This window comes from Photinus pyralis, unplaced genomic scaffold (genome assembly GCF_008802855.1).
Source record: "Photinus pyralis isolate 1611_PpyrPB1 unplaced genomic scaffold, Ppyr1.3 Ppyr1.4_LG1, whole genome shotgun sequence".
In the NCBI taxonomy this organism is placed as follows: domain Eukaryota; kingdom Metazoa; phylum Arthropoda; class Insecta; order Coleoptera; family Lampyridae; genus Photinus; species Photinus pyralis.
In genome coordinates, this window is record NW_022170249.1 from 7,423,187 (window position 1) to 7,441,782 (window position 18,596).

The 18,596-nt window shown below is 36.0% G+C and overlaps 2 protein-coding genes across 6 annotated transcripts in view; one reads left to right on the plus strand and one right to left on the minus strand.

Moving 5' to 3' along the window:
- The window catches only part of LOC116159240 (3'(2'),5'-bisphosphate nucleotidase 1-like), a 37,678-nt gene that overhangs the window by 18,153 nt on the left and 929 nt on the right, over window positions 1-18,596 (plus strand). For 2 of the 5 annotated variants that reach the window (XM_031472184.1, XM_031472187.1), the window contains exon 2: window positions 17,562-18,452. In XM_031472184.1, coding sequence (XP_031328044.1) covers window positions 17,572-18,452 — 881 coding nt within the window. In that variant the 5' untranslated portion in view covers window positions 17,562-17,571. Of the gene's footprint in view, window positions 1-10,601; window positions 10,630-15,273; window positions 15,613-16,969; window positions 17,510-17,561; window positions 18,453-18,596 lie in introns of those variants that run through there. The other 3 variants (XM_031472186.1, XM_031472183.1, XM_031472185.1) reach the window with 3 other exon arrangements.
- Window positions 1-18,596, minus strand: part of LOC116159239 — a gene marked incomplete in the record, with an annotated part of 137,010 nt that overhangs the window by 13,444 nt on the left and 104,970 nt on the right. Inside the window, 1 exon segment of the mRNA XM_031472182.1 lies at window positions 9,519-9,611. Within this exon segment, the coding sequence (XP_031328042.1) occupies window positions 9,519-9,611 (93 nt within the window).

Below are 18,596 nucleotides of genomic sequence, written 5' to 3' on the forward strand. Positions count from 1 at the left end.
TTAGGTACATGCGATTTATCACTTTAGGAGTTGTTTTATCTAAATTCAACAGTAGATGTTTTTAATGTGTTGCTGTAGTACTATATTGATCGATGTTGCTTTTCATTTTGTATTTATTATGTCAGTTGTAAGTATCTCAGGTAAGTAAAATATTGTTTTCATCACACACCGTTGCAGTTGTTGTTGTTGTCCGGATTGTTAAGCACGACAAATTGCGTACATTTTTGCAGGCGTATTACTTGCCGCTTTAGGCGGTAGGCCGTATTCTTCTGCATATGCACAGACTGAAATTTTAACAGTAGTATCCTTTACTAAATGCAAATCGATCCATTAAATTAAACATGTAAACAGATCGCTTTTGTAAATTAATCAATTTCGATCAGGTGTTAGAAGTAAGACACATCTGGTCGTCGCTGTAAGGAGTCTTATCAGGTATAATTTAATTAACGCACATGTTTTATCGCTGTTAAGAGATAAGGTGTTTCGAAGAATTTCGCGTTTCAAATGAGAGAAGTGGGGACGTTTGTGATTGGCGATCTATTTGAAAAGTAAAAAAGGAGACTATCTGATGGTGGAAGAGGTGCTTCCTTAAATACTGGAGACAACGGGGCTGCTGCTGGTGTCAGGACGATTAAGAGCGTGTACATTTATTTACGCGATTTTTTTACGGGCAGTCAGCCTATGCATGTGAAAACGTATTTCGTTAGTAGTGTAATAAAGTGTGCAGAAGAAGTTAAACAATCTTATTAAAAGATTTAAGTTATTACATCCACAAGTGAAGTAGTAAAATTCGAGAGAAGTATTAAAGCGCTTTGTCTGATTACAGAAAAAGTTTGGTCGAGTTGAAAATGAAGCAGTTTAGTAGAGTGAAGCCTCTTGTTAAGGTTCTGTTCTTATTAAAAGCTAAGATTCTATCATTCGAATAGCTACCGAAAATTTGGCATCTTATTCGTCAAGCCAGTTTTGTTTGTGATCAAGTTCAGTGTTAACAAGAACAAGTGAAGTTTCAAGAAACTGTCAGCGTTTGTGTGTAAGTTAAGTGCGCCCGAATATCACAAACCTTGTACTACCAGATTATTTAATATTTATATTATTTAAAAAAACTGTAAGTAATTAAGATTTATTGTTTTATTTGTCGACCGCCTGCGTGCGGGATAATATGCCCGAATACGCTTTCTCTCAGCAATTTTGTTTTAATTTTTTGTCATTGCCAATCAATTAATTGTGTATTATTCGAATCCATTGTACAGGGTGGCCAACTAAGAATGCGAGGTACTGTATTTGAGAATCTATCCATCGTAGAGGCTTGCGGTAAAAAAATTTATTACTAAAACGGCCACGAGCAAAACCTGGAAAATATTTTAAAGTTTCTGAAATGACCGCTAGGGGGCGTAACTGCAATCTGGAATATAAAAAAGTTATGTTTCTGTGAATTCCGCTATATTAACCTAACAAAAAAGTGTCCGGTCTTTGAAGTTGACGGTAATCTGAACAATTTTTGTTTGACAAATTTTCCTGTATCTCTAAAAATGAAGTGGCGGGGGGTATTCAACGGTTTCCATAAAGAACAGTCTGTATCTTCGAAACGGCTGAGCCGATTTAAACAAACTCGATTAGTTCAAAAGAGCTATTCTTCAGCTACAAATATTATACTATTTGAAGTTTTGTTAGTTTCACATATCACCGCATGAGGGCTTTTTTCGACATTCCGACAGAAATGGTTAATTTTCTCAAAAAAATTAAATGCATTGGTTCGATTTTTTTTCATGAAAAAGTAGCTACATGATGCCTAAACAAAATCACTTTTTTAGATTCCAGATTACAGTTACGCCTCCTAGCGGCCATTTCAGAAACTTAAAAATATTTTCCAGGTTTTTCTCGTGGCCGTTATAGTAATAAATTTTTTACCGCAATCTTCTACGATGGACAGGTTCCCAGATACAATACCTCGCATTCTTATTTGGCCTCCCTGTACAACCCGAATAGAGTTTTCATGTCAAATTTTTCTTTTCGTGCCCAAGTATTATCTCAGCTGTTAATGAAAATTTGTGTAGTTAATTAGGTTTGGAATTTTGGAATGTTGATCGAGGCTACTGAGTGACCGCATGCCATTGCACACAGCAATATATACTTACAGTCGACCTTTCCCCTCCCTTTTCTGAAGCCCATTTGTGTTTCCTCCAACATTCTCTACCATTTCGCTTTCTAATCTTTCGTTCAGTACCATTGTTTAGATTGTATACGCCGCGCCGTCGTAATTATCGTGATTCCCCTAATTTTCCACGCACAATGTTCGTCACTTCTTTTGCAAATCGGCACTATTACCCCCTCCTACCATTCTTCAGGTAATCCCCCTCCTTTCCATATCTTGTTTGTTAGATTCCCCATGCTTTCATTGGCCGTATCTGTGGCGAAAATCCAAGTCTCATTTCCTGGTTCGTCTCTCCTTGCCGCTTTTCCTCTCTTCAGTCTTTAATTGCGGTTTGATTTCTCCTCTTGTTATTCCACCTCCTTCAATCTCATCTCGGAGGCCTCCGCCTTTCACTGCTTTCCTTGAGTACCTTGGTGTTGAATTCCATTCCTCTACTTAGTTGTATTTTCTTTTTTCCTCTGTTTCTCGCTTTCCAAAAATCCTCTGTTTTTATTTCTCTGATTTCCTGTTCGTATAATCATGTTTTTGCTACGTAAACGTGGTGTATAAGATTGTTTAATTGCATACAAACTATTTTTATCTTATAGCCATCAAATAGTGTTTCTTGGGGATTTTAGAGGACCTTTCTGATTAAAATGATGTAACTACCACTATAGTTTTCTGTTTTTCAGCGAAATTCTTCTTCAATTTTCAAGAGAGTATCTTGGAAACAAAAGACTACTGCTGTCAAATGTCGATTTTTTACTAGGCTATTTGATTAAAAAAATGTTTCAAAACCCACTCTTGTTGCCGCGTAACACAAATTATCGGCTTTGTAGCTCAGTGGTAGAGCGTTGGGCTACAAACCCGGGTGTTCGGGCCTGGGCTAAGGTAGGAATTTTTCATCTGTAGCAGAGATGGGAATTTCCTTAGATCAGTTTGGAGCATTCTGCCGGCTACTCCGAATTAGGTTTTCCTGCAGTTTTCCTAATTCGAAAAGGTAAATACTGGAGTAGTATAAAACAACTTAAGACCTTCAGCATGGGCACGAGATCTCGATGGAACAGACAGACAGACGACGGAAAATCGAGTATAGGTATACGCGTTACCTCAACTTCGTTGGTTACACTAAAAATTTCTAAAATCACGTGCAGAAAAGAAATTTAAATAATAACTAAACAACAAAAACAAACAACCAAAAACATTTTATTTTTCCAAAGCGCTCTTCGTACAAAATGAAATTTTGTATTTTTAGGAAAAATGTGATACTGAACAATCGTTGTAAAGAGAAAGAAAGGCGTAATCTCAAAATCCAAAATGGCGTCCATAAGAAAAAATAAAGTTGCCGCGTGTTTTGCTGTCATCTTGAAAGTTATTAAAAACGGAATGCCATATTCGAATTCTCTATAAAGAAGTGTCTGAATAATGGGTTGATTACCTAGTTTATCATGAAAAAAATTAAAACGAAAATCAGATTTGTTTTTTTTTGATATTTTGAAAACTATTGAAGATATTTTAATTTTGTTTTCAGATTATTATTCAGCACAAAAATTCGCAACTTTGCCCTCATTTAACAAACTCGAGATCCCCATAGTAGCACTCGACACCCTGTATCTATTGCAAGTTTCGCAAGTTCTTCAACGGCTAATTCGCCCAAATGATCAAAGTTAAAATTTAACAGCCTTCGGGACTGGGACACATCTTTTTTTGAGGTATGCAATGTGAACTTTTAATCGTTACATAATCATGTGTTGTGATAAAATTAAAACAAACAATTTAGTTTTTATTGTTATTCATGATTATGATTCAATAGATGGTACCAATAGATTAAAAAATCAATTAGAAAGTAAATGCATTACTATTCTAACTTTTTTAATATTTTATATTGCGCAACTCTGGAAATACCTAGTCTTTTTCACCAAGTTCATATAAAATACAAAATTCTCAAAGATTTAATTAAAAGTAAAACAATCGCCGCACATTTTCACATCGGCTAAGGTCAAGTATTGCTAACACTGATTTCGTTCGAACGCTTGCATTACAATTAGCGGTCGATATTTAAAAAAAACTTGGTCAAGGTGAGCACAATAGAAAACTGCAGATAAGTGATTAATAATTTTGCTATTCCACAAGCTAATTTAAAATTCTTCGTACATTAATATTACCCGTTTTCATGCGCATATGTATTACAAGTGGAGTAATAAATTTAATTATTTCTTCACGCGTATGAATAGAGTATTGATGACATTGTTACATAATGTCTAATTGGTTGGCTTCTTTAACAATCTGTACGATGTTTGTATTGACAAACGTAATTACCTTTTTTTAGATGCAACAGGTGAGTTGCAAAATTTTGCGAGGTGATAATTATACAGTCAAGAATAACAGAAATGGTAACGACCGATCTCTCTTCCGTTACCATTTTAATTAGGTGGGTCCCTTAAAAGATTATTGGACTATAAATGTGTATCATTATGGGAAGTTAAGTGTCGATTGCATTATATCCTTTCCATGGCATAATATGCATTGGATTTCAACAAAGTCACATTTGATCACAATTTAGTTATTTCCTTTAATTAAATTTGCATTTTCAATTTTAAGTGGAATATACGCTTTTCTTTTATAAATAATATTTGGGTACTATCGATATATCGGCTATTCGCTGTACTTATGTGCGGTTATGGTATTATTCAAAAAATGCGAAGTCAAAAACCTTCCAGTTGCATCTGTGTACGGGTCCATTTTCATGAGACATAAAATTTGTGTTTGCATTGGTAAAGAGTAAATTGAATGGTATGCAAGTAGGTGTACACAAACATGGCCCACTTTTCCTAATCGTGACTATTTGAATGGCGCCGGTGTTACTATTTTTATGGGTGCCTAGACGTACGTACGATATTTACACATTTTTGTGATACCATTATTCTTTACTTATTATGTACGAAATAACCACAGAGCTAGTTCGTTTTATTTGAATTTGTATTTCAGTGTTTATTTCCTTTTTAGACATTTTGTAATTGCGTATAGTTTTCGTTTTAATTTGATCGCTTTTGTAATTTATTCTGGTCGTTAGTATAAGGAGTTTTATCAGGCGAAAATTAATTAACGGACGTGGTTTATCGTTGCTAAGAGATAATTGGTAGCTATCCATCTTATAACGACTCAAAACGGGGTGAAATTGACTAAGTGGAAATTATAAAAGCACTAAACCTTCCCCATACTTCATTTAATTATTTAGATTTTAAAATTCAGACATTATGTGACAGCACAGCGACTATAGTTTCGACCCTGAGGTCATTATCAAGCTTCAGTTTGAAGGAACATATAAAAGTAGTTGAAAATTACATATTAATTGGTAACATTTGGTTGATAATATGGGGAAAAATTACTTATTCGAACATGGAAACAATTACAATTACAATATTAACAAATTTAAGGCTTTATGCCCTCACTTACTGGGTTCCTTTCCCGGATTTCTTATCTGCACCGAAACGTTATCGTTAACACTTAATCTATTACTCATATTATCACTTTATACACATCGTTGCTACTTGTATCTCATTTATGTAAGTTTTTGTTAAATTTAATTAATATATTATTGGTTGTATGTGATGTTCAATTTTACTAATGTTTATTTTCAATAGATTCATTTCCACTTCCATCAGTAACACGCACTTCATGCTGCTAATATATAAATACGCTGCCTTTTAAACCTTTGACGGGACGGGAAGTTTATCTTTTATAACACATTTATAGCTAGGTCTGATGATGGCATTTTTGCCGAAATCGATAGCCACAGAAAAATTTTAATAATAAACGTTATACAACTTCGATTTTATTCTAATGACCGTATTGCTATTCTTTATGTAACATGGGCCTTGGGCGTTAATGACCGTATATGCGTTGGTCATGCGCATATTCTTTGTGTATCTTTATGCCCTTATTGTATTGTTGAATGTATTTAATGAAGCGGGTTTTCCCGCTGGTGGCCCTATTGTCTAAATTTATTTCTTGTTAAAGATTTTTTATTGCATTTATCGATTATGTTCCAAAGCTAATTACGATACTGTTATGATTATTGCTCTGTACTTTAGTGGTTATACTATTGATATTAATGGTTATTTTAATAAGTTTGTTCTCGAGTTTGTTATTGAAATTAAATGATTATATATGGTAACTATCGATGATCATTCAGACAAGAAGTCAGACCCCCCCCTAGTGCCAGAGCTTTACAAACACGTATGGTCATTCATTTTTGTTTTATTTTTAGTTTCATTTTGCGGGATTTTGTGCCCGTCTGGCACCCACCCGGTACGGGTGTGCATTCGCTCAGGATTGTTTCACTGAAGACCTAACTCTTCCTTGACTAGCCGGTCAATCCCGTTTGCTATCCATAAAGAATCGCTACAAGTGTTTACCAAAAACATGTGCCGTTTGCTGAAGCTGTCGGCGAGTATTTTGTCAGTTTTGGTGCGCCTAGTACTGCAAACCTTGTACGACCAGATTTTTTCGAGTATTAAGAAAAAACGAAGTCGTTTCCTTATTTTAATTGTCGACCGCCTGCATGCGGGGTAATATGTCCAAATTTGTAAACCTTTTCGTTTTTTCAGGGATTTTTGTTATTGGTTCAGAATAAGTTTTTGTCATGGTTAATGAATTGGCTGTTTATTCGAATCCTTTGTCTGACCCAGATATAATCTTCATGTCAGATTTTTTTCTGCCCAAGGATTGTCAGGTGTTAATGAAAATTTGTGTACTTAATTCTTTGGAATTTTCGGAAGTTGATCGAGGCTACCGATCAGTCTTCCAAATTATTAATTTGAAGTCAACATTGAAAATTTGTGAAAGAAGCCGACTGTCTACGAGGAAAATAACTACAATTCTAGGATTCAATTTTGATTTGTTTGCGCTAGTTGGACAGGTGTTTTGTGGGTGGTGTAGTGACCGCATACCATTGCACGCAGCATTATTTGTTTGGCGCCCAACGTGGAGCATTAGGGGAACGCGAAATTTAGCAGAAGCAAAAGGCAGAAATTTATAGACAGCAAGAAGAAGTGAACGTTCAAAAGTATCAAGTAGTTCAAGTAATTGTTTTATCTCAGCATTCCTAAGAGCGGAATTTCCACGATGTAACGAAGCTAAAATTATGGGTGTAAATTAGAAGATGATTTATTAAGAAAAGTAATAGAGGGAGAAGAGCTCTACGTGGTAGATATGAGCGATTGCATGCGCAAAGAGTAACTGAGCATTTTTCCATAGAGGCCTTTGGTTAAGTTAGACAGGGGGGAAGTAGGTTATAAAAAAATACGGGATAATGTTAGAAGCTCGATGGGTGCAGCGAGGGTCCAGGTGCCACTGATGGATTGTTGGTAAATTGTGATGTCGTCAGTTATATGTGTTCGTTTATTTTGTGTTCAATGTAAGGGAGGAAAATGTTGTGTAAAGTTTATGTAGTGTGGAAGATGTCTGGTGATTGTTAAAATAGCTCCATTTTAATTTGTTTACTTAATTGTTGAGAATTTACATGTTGTAAGATAAGGGAAATTATTTGTTTTATACTGAAAAGTTTATCTCATGTTTTTAGTGCATTTTTGCAAATTTATAAATTTTATTGACAGTATCAAGGTAATTGAGACTTTTTTTAACGTGTTTTAATCGACAGCTTGCATGCGTGGTTTTTTTTTCGCTGGCACTGTCGCCTCATTTCATTACAGCAATTATTGAATACATTTGTGCTGTGTCTAAATTAACAGTTTAGTATCAGTTTCGTATTAGAATGGGCCGACCTAGGATTTTAAAAGTTTCATCCAAATTTGGTTTTTGAGTGACTTTGTTGTGAGTTATCTGGACAGGTGTTTTGTGGGTGGCGTTCCCAAAATTAATGAAAATAAGCGGGAGTCAAAATATAGTGAGAAACCCTGTGCCATGTCGTATGTTTTTCTTTTTGACTTTTGACATTTTAAAGTTTCTATTTCGACATCCATTTGGACTTTATAAAAAAAAGTGCATGACCAAAATAAATGGTGTAATTTGTACTCGCACCATGGCACCATACGATAGCATAATATTTTCGGTATCCTATTAATAAAAGTAAAGCTGGAAATTATTTTCAAGCTTCTAGGTTTGCTGCTTCCTAAAATATACCCAACAAACATGTATAAAAATACATGCATCGCAATTTTGATGCAACACATATTGCTCTAGCTCAGAAAATATGAGGGGTGGGGGAAGAGGAACATCTTATTAAAAGGAGTTGAATGTAACTTCGGTTTAGGTTAACCAATTTTCATATAATTGGTCCTATTGAAAGGAGCTCTTTTCGTGTAATCAGATTTTACATGAAAAGACTCTTTTTAGTAAACGTGATGAGTGGTAGGGGGCGCGGTTTGTCATCATTTTGACAACTTTGCAGGTTTTCGTGACAATTTAAAATGGAACGATATAATTATTAAATATATGCTATTATCAAATACCTATGATAAAAAAATTAAAATATCAGTGAAAACCCCATTTTGATATCTGTTTTCTAAGCAAAAATATGGCGAAAATTCGCACATTCACAAATTTAAATTGCAATATTCATCCAAGTTGACTTTGAAACAAAAAAACACGTGACACGCGGTAACTACATCAAAGTAAGTGAGAAACAATAATTAAATCTAACGTAAATGTTCAATTCATATCTGTTATCATTTTCAATACAGTATAGAGAACAGCAAGCTTCAATTTCAGTCATACATATGTTATGAATTCCATGTGTAATTCTCGCCGCCACATCCTGCAGTTGACCTGGTTTGAAAGACTACCTAGGTCTTTCATCATCCCTGACAAATAAAACCGAAGCAAGTTAGGTCGGGTGACTTAACTGGCAATGGAAAAAACTTCCTCTTCCTATCAATTTGCCAGAATACCGCAAATTCAAATAGTATTGCAGATTTACCGAGAAATGTGCCGTGCATCCATCGCACTGAAAATACATTGTTCGCCTGGTTTCCAAGTTTCAAGGAGAGTGGGTAGGTCTTTTACGTAGCATTGTGTTTCTTTTGTTTCAAAGCCAATTTGGATGAATATAATATGTGCATGTTCAATTTGTGAATGCGCGTATTTTCGCCATATCTTTGCTTAGGAAACAGATATATCAAAATGCGATTTTCAACGCCTTTCTTGGAGGGGTAATTTCCATTTCATTTTTCTTGGGTTACTTAAATAAGATTTATGCTTTATGCTTAGTTTTTCAGGGGATACAACAACTTTATACTTGACTTTTTGTATAATGCGCTAAGGCAGAACGATTCTTGATTATCCTACAATTATCCCTGCATAAACAGCCACAAGTAATATAGTTATTTTGTTTAATAAAAAATCGCAAATAAATTGGAACACTTACCACCACTAACGCACCAGTTTGGTTATCTCTTCTAATAAGAAACGCTGCCTCGTTTTGTTCGTCTTGGAATACATCTCCGATTTCTTCCTCAGTCTGTAAACATATAGTAGATAATTAACATCAACTGTCGGAGATGACATTTTCGTCACCTCTTAATCAAATCGCATGTTTGTATTGAAGTGCTACGATACATCATTTTGTATATAATGTGATAAAAAAAACGAGAAAGGGCCATAATGTACTGGCCGTTTCTTTTAAAGTGGAAGTGAGCACGATTTTGTTTTTTAAAATTTAAATGGCATCCTGTATTTATGCGTCTCACATCTTATAGGCAAAAAATTATTTAACCGTTTCCTTGTCGGTCTCAAGCTAATCCTTTTTTCTATTTTTTGCAACAATATCTTGCTGGATAACGAATTTTTTTTGGAAGTAGGTAGGTGTTGGACAATCCTAGACAAGTGGGTTGACCACTACCATAGGCCAGCGCCAAGGGAAGTTAGAGATTGGTGTGCTTTTGATATTACCATTGACTACTAGGGCATTAGTCAATGATATTATATGATATGATAGATAAGTGGGTATCTAACCCAATTTATTATAATACGCAGAAGGTAAATTTAAAATTATGCAATGAACGACCTCTCGTATGTACCTACATAGGTACCTATGAGGTGAAAGTGGTTATTAATTATAAATAATTACAAATTACAGTTAAATTGGGAGAAGGTAAGTACCCACTGAACACTCATTTAGTAAGTTATTTTCGTCACCAACTTGTACATATTAAAAATGTCAATGACTGATTTAAAGACATTTTACAAATCGATGTTCTCTTTAATTTTTACAAATTTGAAGAAGGGGGAGCACATTGTGTCACACGGGCATGACAGATCTAAGCACTTTCAAACATCTTAATATGAAATTAATGGTGCAATTAAGAGTATCTATTTTGTTTTGCACAGATTACAATTATCTCACTAACTAAAAGCATTAAAGTGATAATGATTAATGAGTATCGATTATATATTGTTTGTAAACACACTTTCAGATGTTCATTCAAACATAAAAGTTTGTGCAGTTGTCTACTCTTCGAAACCAATAAACAATAACCGTAAGCGTTTTTCTGTTTTTTAAAAACATCAAATAATTCAAAAACCGTTCAATTAGTTAGCAATTTAGATAGATTTTAAAACATTAAAGAAAAAGTGGCATAAAACTGAAAATATTTTATTGAATATAACCTTATGTAAGTACAACTTTTCTGGGGTCTATTCTCAAACATGTATTCTCTTGCCTATAGATATTCTCTTTATAGCTAGTTTCGCCCCATAGTCCACATTGAGACCTATTCTGGAGTAACGTTTCGCCTAATAAAATTTCAAATTTCACCCAGCTTGCCTTAGATAAATTACTATTTATTATTTATAAATCATGTCACATATTCCCAAGACGAAAAGTGCACCAAATTGATATCCTATTATAGGTACATTGGAAATAATTGTTTATTTCTAAAACCTTTTTCATTCTATCAGGATGCTTCAAGAAAATTATGTTTCGAGAAATGCAACCGAAAGCAAAAGATACGCATGCCCTTTGCTTCAAAACAGGCAGGAAGAAGAGTCAGTGAACAAAAAGAAATTGTTCCGGAAACAGGAAGCAAGATAATCCGATTTTATTTCGAATTGCTTTTATTGCGGTAAAAATGCAGAAAAAATAAATAATAAAGATGTTTTAACTAAAACAGTTGAGCATAAGATAACAAAAGAGAATATTTAAGCAAACATTAAAGAAGCAAGAAGACAGATTTCGAAAAAATCTTTATTAACATCCAACATGTTGATTTATCATGTCAAAAACCGTGTATATCTTAAAACTGTTTTTCCAGTTTTTGGCGATTTTCTCGAATTTTTGCTATAGGAATAATATTTTTTTATTCTTGTTTATTAAAATATAAGTCTTCTCGAAAATTTTGCTACCCCGCGCACCTCTGTACGATGAAAAAAAATAGATTTTTCATCCCCTCGAAAAAGAGGTGGTTTTTTCAGAAATCGTGAGATCTTGGAAACGGTTCAACTTTACACGCCCAAAAAATTATCTTCTTTTTTATCATAAACCAAGCTATGTTTCCTCCAAATTTCAAACCCCTACGACATTTTTTCGCAAAAATAAGAATTATATTTCGGCATCCCGTCCAAAGATGTTATTTATTTAACAACGTAGTCCGCCTTTAGGTGCTCAATTCCACAATTTTTTAAAGACCAAACGAGCGCATGCTCCGTTGGATCCGCCGCGCTAGGAGAGGTAGGTAAGTCGTCATTCGTTTTTTGTGCTTTTACTGTATGGTAGCGTTTTAGCTACTACCTTACGTGAGTAAGTACGCTCTGCGCTAATCGCGTTTAACTTTGTAAAATTCGTGATTTTGCAAGTTTTATCGGACTCTTAGTTTCAGTATGCCCAGCTGTGAAGTACGGCTGGGTATACACAAAGTTCTTCGAAGCATATAAGCTAAAGGCTTTGAGAGAGAATAACATGGACTTTAGTGCATCCATGCCCGTTCCGGAGTCCTCAGATTTTGATTGGTGGGAGAAAAATATCTACGGGGTCAATAATGACCTCACTCGAGAATCCTTTGATTTCGAGATTTTCTCGGACGCATCGTCCACAGGTTGGGGGGCATGTTGTAGGAACAAAAGGGCGCGGGGATGGTGGTCGGCAAATGAACAATTACACCATATTAATTTTCTGGAACTCCAGGCCATCCTCCTAGGGCTAAAATGTTTCGCTAGAGGTTTAAGGAATCGTGCTGTAATTGTCAGATGCGACAATACCACCGCAATCACATGTGTGAATCGCATGGGCAGTGTGCAGCACGAACACTTGAACAAACTAGCGAGGGAGATCTGGCAATGGTGCGAGGAGCGAGATATCTGGATATTCGCTTCCTATATTAACACCAAGGATAATTGGGAGGCGGATGCCGAATCTCGCGCTCTTCGCCCAGAAACAGAATGGTCCTTAGCGGAGTCGGTCTTTGAGAAAATTAAAAGCAAACTGGGAATACCGGATATTGATTTGTTCGCCTCGATAGCTAATCGCAAATGCATAAGGTATGCCTCTTGGCAATCGGATCCAGAGGCAGTAGCGTGCGACGCCTTTACTCTATCCTGGAGTAACTTAAATTTCTACGCTTTTCCTCCTTTTTCAATCATCCTAAGAGTATTACAAAAAATTAACACAGACAACGCTAGGGGTATCGTGGTAGTACCATACTGGCCTTCACAACCTTGGTTCCCGCTCTTTGTGAAACTGGCAATAGGCAAACCTCTTTATTTCGGACCGGACGTTAATATGCTTTTATCCCCTTACAGCCAGGAAGCCCACCCGCTTGCATCCAAACTTACCCTGGTAGCATGTCGGTTATCCGGAAAGCACTAACACTACAGGGTGTGCCGGTAAACGCCGTCGATACTTGTCTAAACTCTCTTTCGGAAGCTACTATCGCACAATATGGAAGTACATTCAGAAATTGGTGGAATTTCCGCGAAGCTTCAGGAGACGACGTTTTTCAGGCATCAGCCCAAGAAGTGATTTCTTTTCTACATCATTACCACAACAAAATGTGCTTTCGGAACAATCAACTCGTACAGGGCAGCGCTGTCATTAATTCTACCAGGAAATCTAGGTGAGGATCCAATGCTCAAGAGATTTATGAAGGGGGTGGCAAGGTTAAGGCCACCAAAACCTAGATATAACTGCGTTTGGGAACCTAGGCAAATTTTTATTTACTTTGAAACACATCCAGCGGAATCTCCAAAAGCTTTGTCCATGAAGTTAATAACCCTCCTCACATTAGCAACGGGACAAAGGTTGCAAACCCTCTCCCTTATCAAAATATCAAACATCTTAACTTCTGAGGATTTAATTCAAATTGTAGTTCCAGACAGGATCAAAACCTCCAGGGTAAGCGGACGTCAACCTTGTTTAATTCTTCCCAGATTCAACGATCTTCCCCATCTCTGCGTTTTCTCCTGCCTACAGAGGTACTTACAGGAGACTGAGAAATTAAGAGAAGGCCAAGAAAATCTGTTTTTAACCTACCAAAGGCCATATAGAACCGCTTCAAAACAAACCCTGAGTAGATGGGTGAAGTGCACGCTGCAGTTAGCGGGCGTTGGTACAAGCATCTTCAAACCCCACTCAAGTAGGCACGCGTCAACATCAGCTGCAAAAAGAGCAGGGGTTTCTATAGATGTCATTAAGGACTCGGCGGGTTGGAGCAGGAGCTCCAACGTTTTCGCTGAATTCTACAACCGCCCTCTTATAGATAGAAGCGAGTTCGCTCATAGTATTTTCAATATGTAAAAGCAATATAGTTACTATTAGTCTTAGTTTTGTCTTCCTCATTAAAGATGATTTTACTTCGGGAAATGTACGTAATTCAAACTGAAGTAGTTATCTTTAAACATCCTACGTTGTTAAATAAATAACATCTTTGGACGGGATGCCTCATATAATTCCGATCGAACTTCAGGTAAGTTCATTTGATCGTAGAATAAAAAATTTAAAAAAACAGTTTTTCCGGTTTTTCTAGGAAAATTGGAGGTTATGTGAAAATAGTGCAGATACAAAAGTTGCTCATTTTTTCAATCTCTATAACTTTTGCATATAACATTTTCGTTTAAAATTAATAGTTTTATCACAATTTGCAAAACACCACTTTCCACCCCTTTCAACCCCCGTGATTTCACCCGCGGAAAAATTCAGCTGTTTTAATTATTTTTTCCCAATTTCTATTCATTTCACCTGCCTGAAAAACCCGGTTTCGCCCGGTAACTAATTTTTTTTGTCAAAAAATATTGTATAGCCTGGACTAAATATTGATTTCGACTTGAATAACGTTTGTATCTGCTTTTTGTCGTACTAGTCATGCCTTAACATGATTTCGGTAAGTGGATTTATTGCCGAATTTTTGATAATATAATAAGAAATGAGAAATACACATGAAAATGAACTAATTCATATATAATTAGATGAGAAAAAACATTTCTTTCTATTGGTGTTATAAACCCTCTAAGTTAACATGAGGAGCAACGATCTGCAAAAAACCTTTTTCCCATGTTAATTTATCTATGATCGGTATGTAAATGTACCTATGTAGGTACCTAAAAATACAAAATTCATAAGTTAGACTGTCATTGTATTAATGTAATATTGGCCACAAAAAGCACAATTTTCTTCCGGGGTAGTCTTCCTTCTAGCCCCCCACCGCCGCGCAATTCGATCCTGAGAAGGAAGAACAGTAGTCTCCATAACCTTACGAGTACCTATTGCGAAATTTCTGGGAAATTTTAGATTTGGATATAAGGAAGGAAACTGATAAATATGCGGATATGTGTCCACTTTTAATTAATTGTAATGAAAAAATTCACGCTCTACGAGTAAATTAAATGGTAATACTTATGCAGACGTCTAAGCGCCGCCGTTATACCGGTAGATGCAGTAATAAAGTGAAGTGGGTCAAGTAAATGATGACTTTCACTATTCACGAACTCTACCTATACAACACTGACACTCACACTTTCTTATTACGGTAATTATTGCAGAAGGTTGTGGATATTCGGTATCGGTTTATTATGCTCTGTTTATGTAACGTAACGATACGATTAGAACTACCTGCAGTAATAATAATTCCAATAATGAAGCTCAATCATGCAGAAATAAAGGGGTACCTACCTACCTTATTATACCTTTTTTGTGTGTTTCAGTTAGATAACGTCGCGTTAAGAAATATCTCGATAGTTTTTGCAATGGTGACAAAACCGATCAATGATCAATCTGTTCCACAATATCTTTTGGTACAGAGGGCGGCGAGGGAAAGTAGTCTGTCTGATAAGATAATGATACTATCGTTAGGTACCCCCTACGCGCAAGTGCAACTGAATAGTCTTTCATCGTGTTATCCAAATATAAACATGTGATATAAACAGAAAATTCTGCTCATTCATTCAATTCAAAGCCCTATTGCTATTACCACAGTCATTACGAATTTCGAAAGTAGAGTTTCATTTTCATTTGGTGCTTTTCCGATATTCGTGTAAGTACTTATACTAAATATTAGATAATCAAAGGTCAATTGTTTTGTGTATTGTAAGTGACTCATAGTCAATTGTTATTGCTTGTTGCTTTTCTCATTCCTATAAACACCGGTAAATCATGTATGTGCAATCAATATCACAATATGTAATATTTGGCCCGCATCATAAGGCGAAAATGCGCGAATTAAGATACGGGAAGTGAAAATGGAAGTATAGGCAAAGAATAATTAATTATTCTTTGGTATAGGTACCATTGTACCAATATATACACATACATAACAGTGTTGATATTGTTTTCGCGTTACTTACCTACTCAGATTTTGGACTTGGGATTCCACTCCAAAGCATGATTTAAAAAAATTGAAAACATTTTTCCTTTTTGGAACACCTAATATACAGGGTACTATAACGCTTCGGTACTGGGTGTTAAAATTTCAATTGTTCTGCATACTCCTGCAGTTTTTGAGATATTTTTCTCAAAACTGAAATATGTTACACTGAACGTACATCATTGGTCACAGAATTGTGTAAAAATATGAGTTTTTGTCTCATATTAAATATAGGGTATCTGGCAACCCTTGTTTATTCAGGGGTGATGTTCCATTTTCTACTCCTGAACTTTTTCGGTGCGCCGCTGGTAGATTGTGAAATAAGAATTTAATTTTCTTTGTTTAGAAACTTTTTGGTCTCTTATAATTTTTTCGTATTTGCGACCGGTATCCTATAAAAATCAATTTTCAGTTGTTGGCTAAACGAAAGTAAAATTTTTAAAATGGTCCAGTCCCGTCATGGCTCTTGTTTTTATTAGTTTTGACAGTTCGCATTTGAAATTGTATCGTGTGTGTTTGCATATATGTACATTTTAAAGTGTACGGTGAAATTTCAACCCTCTGTAGATCAGTAACGAAACGTTTGCGAATATATTTATAATAACTTTTAATCATAAAATAAGCCAAAGAATTTGCCCCTGAATTTTTTTTGTATATTTGGTAGATATGAGAAGAATAGGGCGCAAAGTATATTTCATACTGCTACGTGCATATTATACAGGCTGCTTTACGCAAGCCGTTACCTAAAAGTATTCAGTCTTCCATTGATAATTTAATTCTGAAAATTGCATACCGACATAGTTTTTCATGATCTATCGAAGGAAAATAGTATCATGACTGTCTCACTTCCGGTTTTACCGGATGTGGATAGCAACTTTCTTATTTTAAATAGAACACCCTGTATTTTATTTTCGAAATCTATTGGAAATATACGTCGTTTGATACCACATTTCCCTATACCCAGCATCAAAGGTTTTCAAGTTATTCAAGATTTTTCAAAATTTTTAATGTTATGTTCAAATCATTCTCATGTAGCATCACGTCAGTATTGTGGATTTTGGAAGACTTTTTGAAATTCAAGTTAACAGAATCATAGGTATCCGCATTGACTTTATACACTAGTATCCGTACAGGGCCCTAACGAAAGCAGTCAAACATCAAAAATAACTTGAAAACCTTTGATGCTGGGTATAGAGAAATGTAGTATCAAACGACGTAGATTTTAATATAGATTTCGAAAATGCAATAAATAATTGGTTAGTATTAATAATTGGTTAGCTAGATATGTTTCAAATGTGAGAATCGTGTTAATTTAAAAATATTAAGCGAGTAACTATGACTCTTTGACCATTTCGAGTGGTAACGTCAGGTAATTGAACCAGAGTGAAAGTCCTTCTATCGTAGTTGTGCACACAAACACGAGTCATAGTTTCGAGCACCTACCTTCACGTGGCTCCCGCTGGTAACCTTTCTCCCTGTGTGGGAGATCCAACCGCTGCGAAAGGACTTACGCGTAAGCAATATGGCCTATAGAAAGAGAAAGCCTGACGAGCAAATTTGTCCCAAAGTACCCTAAGTACTATTGAAAACTCGTTGGCTAACATTGTTCTTCTTTGCAGATAATAAAAAATGGCAAATAGTGTTCCATTGGTTCTTCGACTCCTTGCTTCCTCAGTGACAGCTGCTAGAGGTGCTGGTAATATTGTTCGTGAGATTGTTAGTAGAGGAGGTGATCAAAATAATGAACTAACTGAGGAAAAACGGTCGATGCAGCGTTGTCTTAGAGCCTCCTTATGTCAGCAGTATCCCAACCTCAACATTGTGTGGGAGGAAGAAGGAAGTAACGATGAGACACCAACTGAATTGATTGTTACAGAGTGTGACGATCACATTCTGTCACAACAGTGTCCAGCAGAGTACGTCGATGTCACTAGTGAAGACTTAGTGCTTTGGATTGATGCTGAATATACGGACCATGCTACAGTATTTGTTGGCATTTCGATGAACGGCAAAGCCATTGGAGGGGTAATTCATCAGCCTTGTTATAATTATGTTGATGTTGAAAATCCCACTTTGACGGGTCGCACTTTATGGGGACTAGTCCATCTTGGAACTGGAGGATTTCATACTAAGGAACTACCGTCTGGTACTGTTACTTTGACCATTACCGAAGTGCAACATAATGATCTGTTGACAACAGTTCTTGACGCCTTTCAGCCAGATGAAGTTTTACGAAGTACGGGAGTAGGACATAACGTTATGTTGCTGTTAGAGGGAAAAGCACACGTCTATGTCTTTCCAAGCAAGGAATGTAACAAACGGAGTATCTGCGCGCCTGATGCGGTGATAACTGCGATGGGTGGCAAGTTAACAGATATTCATGGTGATACCTATGAATATTGCACAAACATGGAACATACGAATGTTTGTGGCATATTGGCAACTGGAAAAGGCATAGATCACAGTTCGTTTGTAGGGAAGGTTCCACAAGACGTTCGCGACGCACTAACGTAAGTAGCTTTCAAGTTTCATGCACCGTTTTACATTTCTGACGTGCTAACTAACTAGAATGCCGTACAAATTATAAGTGGGCTTTTTTAAGTTGACGAGAGTGCGCAGTGATATCCATGCAGAGAAACTAGAACCGCCCCTCT